The sequence below is a fragment of the Chelonoidis abingdonii genome, chromosome 8, assembly GCF_003597395.2.
Source record: "Chelonoidis abingdonii isolate Lonesome George chromosome 8, CheloAbing_2.0, whole genome shotgun sequence".
In the NCBI taxonomy this organism is placed as follows: domain Eukaryota; kingdom Metazoa; phylum Chordata; order Testudines; family Testudinidae; genus Chelonoidis; species Chelonoidis abingdonii.
Window position 1 is genome coordinate 926,247 of NC_133776.1, and position 3,875 is coordinate 930,121.

The following is a 3,875-nucleotide window of genomic DNA, read 5'->3' on the forward strand; positions in this document are numbered from 1 at the left end:
TTAAAGGAATGGTTTTTAAAATGAATTGCAATTAGATGGCTACTTCCCAGCCTAGCTCTCCTTAAGGCCTGTAGTAGGGAGTGTACCACAACAAGTGGTGACGGAAGACACTGATGATGTCCACCAGGGCCATTGCCTGCATGACAAGGGCTTTTCTCTAATGCTGCACGGGTGGGGCTAGGGCAGGACAGTGCTCAGCTCAGACCTCGCTGCCCTGGTCCTGTCCAGGAGTGGGGTCCTCGCTGCCCCTTAGGTTTTGGCCGCGTGCTGACCTAAACCAGCCGGGCAGGGAGCACACATAGCTCAGACCGTAGCCTGAGCGAGGCCGTGGATGGGCCCAGCTCCTGGGCTTCTTAACCTCTCGCCGTCTTGTGGCAGGGAGTTCCGCAGGCCCAGCGGCCGGCGTCAGCCGCAGTCAGGCCCCGCCCCGCCCCGCCCGCGGGAGCCATGGGCAGGCCGAGGGGTTCATCTCCGCCCGTCCACGTCGGCAAAGGGCGCTAAGTCACCGCCCCCTGACGAGTAGCCCCACTCCAGCCTCTCGTCCTTCCCCTGTGGCTGAAAAGCCCCGCCTACTGCTTTTCCCCTCTGTGATTGGTCGATCTAACTGTCAGTCAGCTGTAGAAGACGGCATGACATGGGAGCAGCTGTCACGTTTTTCCTTTGTCTATCTCTATTGGCTTGCTTGGCTGTCATTCACCCGGGAAGGGCGGCATGCGGAAGTAGCTCCCTGTCGCGTTCTGTGATTGGCTATCTCTTCCTGCATGTCACTGTTGTGGGGCAGGCGTAGCCCAAACTCCTGATACGACTAGATAATTTAGTTGTCACTCAGCTAGTACCGCCTACGTCTCCCCAGAATTGGCCAGTCCTGTGCGGTTGGCTCTCCAATTGGCTGGCTGGGTTGTCAGTCCTGTCAGGGGGACAGGAGGAGAGCGAGCGAGCGAGCGAGCGGGGACCGTCTCTCGGTCTCGCGTAGGCGTAGTAGCGACGGCTGCGGCCGGCCCCCCGCGCGCCCCGCCCCGCCCCGCCCGTCGCCCCCACGATGAAGGTGGCCGTGGACTTCGAGGAGTGTCTGAAGGACTCGCCCCGCTTCAGGTGAGGGCGGGGCTGCCCCGGGCAGGGAGCCCGCGAAGCGCCCGTTCGGGAGCGGCCGCGAGCTCCGGGCGGCCGGGCACGTGCCGGAGCTGAGCCCGGCTCAGGGGCGGGGCCGTGGCGTCCCGCGGCTGCGCTCTGTGGGCCGGGCCGGGCCGGGCCGGGCGGGGGCCTCCGTTCTCAAGGGCGCGCCCCCGGGACAGGCCCCGGTCCTGCGGGCCCCCGAGCCGCCGGCCATCCCAGCCGCTGCTGCGCGAGGCGCTTCCCCGAGCTCTCCGCGGTGAGCGCGGCCGCCGGCCCTGGCCGCCTGCGCCGGAGGGCTCGGGACTGGCAGGGGAGCTGGGAGTGCTCTGAGGGCTGTAGGGCTGGTGGAGAGAGACCGCCGCCGTAAACCTGTTTTACGCTGTGCGGAATGAAGAGCTGTCAGGAGATAAGGGTTTCCTGAGACCTTTTCGTTCCGCGCTCCCTCCGAAAACACCGGTCTGAAGCTGAACAGGGAAACGGACACACCGCCCTCTCTATGCGTGTCAGTAATTTACCCTCAATGAAGAAGTTGTCCTGGGGAGGGGCCCTGGAGCAGAGCTTGTCTTGTGAGAGCTGAATTGGGACAAGGAGCTTTATCGGGGGAAGCAAAGACTACTTGGAAAAAAGTCTCCGTTTATTTTTTTGTGCAAGTCTTATTAAGATCCTGCTTGTGTACTCTGCAAAAATTAAAAACACAAACCATATTTAAACAGTGACAATTTAAGTCAGAGGTTGGTTGAACAGATTATGTTTATGTGACTCATTTTCTTTGTTTATAACTGTGGGATAACTTCCTTTTTAATATGTGAAAGAAATACAGGGAAACAGAACCAAACTCTTGTAGTTTTGAATTTTAAAAAGAAGCATCAAATTTTAAATATGTAGAAATATATCTGCTGTGGGTGACAGTTGCAGATCTTAGTAAATAGTCAAATGAAAAATGTAGCCTGCTGACCCTGTTTTATGTAACTGTAGCAGCCTTTCAGAAAATTTTGATTAGACATTGCAATAAGTTCATTTTAAAATCCAATGGCAAGAAGTGTCCAGTTCCATCACTGCAGTTGTGAATTCTAGTTTCTGGCAGTTTCAAATAGAATACTGTGGGTACTCTCTGGTTTCTGAACTACGGCACAGATGTTAGGGGTAAGCAAGAAAAATTGTGTACAATTAAAATGTTTGCTGGTTAACATTCTTAGCTAAAGATAAGATAACTTTTTTAATCCCTGAGTCGAGTCTTTAGGGTTATAACATATTCCTTTCCCGAAGTGACTAATCTGAGAATTGTTCATCCATGTGATGTTAGCTAACGTATCCTATTGGACTAGCAAGTCTGCAGTATATAAAAGAATCTGTTACCTGCTTTTCATGGGTTCATTTGTACATTGTTTCAGTCTGGCCTGTGATGAATGAGTATAGCTTGGAGACATCTAAGTGATTTGCATGTTCATAAAAACACCACCCACACCCTAGTTGGCTGGTGGAGTAAGTGGCTTGCATAAAGGATTGTTAATTTTTAATTTATCACTTTCTAAAAAGAAAAGCCTCTATCATTGGAATGATTAATACTCTGTCATGTGAGCTCACAAAACACTTCAGTATTTTTATACATTGAATTCATCTAGAATATTACGTAAGTACTGTTCAGGAACTTTTGTAAATATGTCATATATTACAAATTTTACAAATTCAAATTCCACAAAGGAAAGTGGGACTGGAAAATCTACAAATACTGGGATCAGTCATGAAATTGACAAAAACTATGAAGTTTCATGGTGCTGCTTAAGAAATGATAAATTGCTGCAGAAGAAGGCAGTGTTAACAGCAGAGGAGAACCTAAAATAGAGCAGTGGGTTAGATTAGTGGAAACTCCCTCCAGCCTCCTCAAAGCAGACCACAGATAACTGAGACTGGGAAGTGGTGCAAACAATGAAAGCTTTCTCTTCTCTTTTAAAGCCTGAAAAGGTAATAGGTTTTTAATTAATCAGATATCTGCTAGACAGAGTTTAATTAAAAAGGTGGAGCAACTTGTCAGGGTCTGAGGACAGCAGGCTGGTAAGAATCCCAGCTGTCTGTGAGTGGGTACTTGAGTGTCTTCAGAGGGCAGTGCTCATGGATTGTGCTGCTGCTTGTAATTGTCTGAAGTGGTAGAACAAGGAATTTTAATGCTTCTTTTTAAACACATAGGTGAGCAGATATATGAACTGGAAATAGTCATATACAGAACATCTACTCTAACTAGGAGCAAGTTAGAATGTGCAATTGACTAATTTACCTTTAGAGTTAGGAAATCTTTTAAAAATATCTAATGGTAACAAAAATCAGTTCTGCTAAAATCCATTGCATTTATTGTCCAGCCAGTTATTTCTCTTGTATGCTCTCTCTCTCTCTCTTTTTCAAAAAAAACCAAACAAACTTGTTTTGGCTTATTGTTGCTGTCTAGTAAACTAGTTTTCCTAAAAATTTTCTTGAGCATTTATAGAGGTAACACTAAATATTTGTAAAATATTATTATAATGTAAAAGAGAAACAAATATTCCTTTACAGATAACTTTAAAAGAAAACAAAAACCAAATCTGAGTTCTTATGAGTATTCTTATCCTTTGTTTCAGAGTAGCAGCCATGTTAGTCTGTATCCGCAAAAAGAACAGGAGTACTTGTGGCACCTTAGAGGCTAACAGATTTATTTCAGCATAAGCTTTCGTGGGCTACAGCTCATTTCTTCGGATGCATAGAATGGAACACACAGACAGGAGATATTTATA

General features: G+C 47.9%; 1 protein-coding gene across 2 annotated transcripts in view; it reads left to right on the forward strand.

The window, feature by feature from the left end:
* The first annotated feature begins 834 nt into the window (after positions 1–834).
* Positions 835–3,875, forward strand: part of ACAP2 (ArfGAP with coiled-coil, ankyrin repeat and PH domains 2) — a 129,448-nt gene continuing 126,407 nt past the window's right edge. Inside the window, exon 1 of one of the 2 annotated variants that reach the window (XM_032787523.2) lies at positions 835–1,092. In XM_032787523.2, coding sequence (XP_032643414.1) covers positions 1,040–1,092 — 53 coding nt within the window. In that variant the 5' untranslated portion in view covers positions 835–1,039. The remainder of the gene's footprint in view (positions 1,093–3,875) is intronic. The other variant, XM_032787522.2, reaches the window with a different exon arrangement.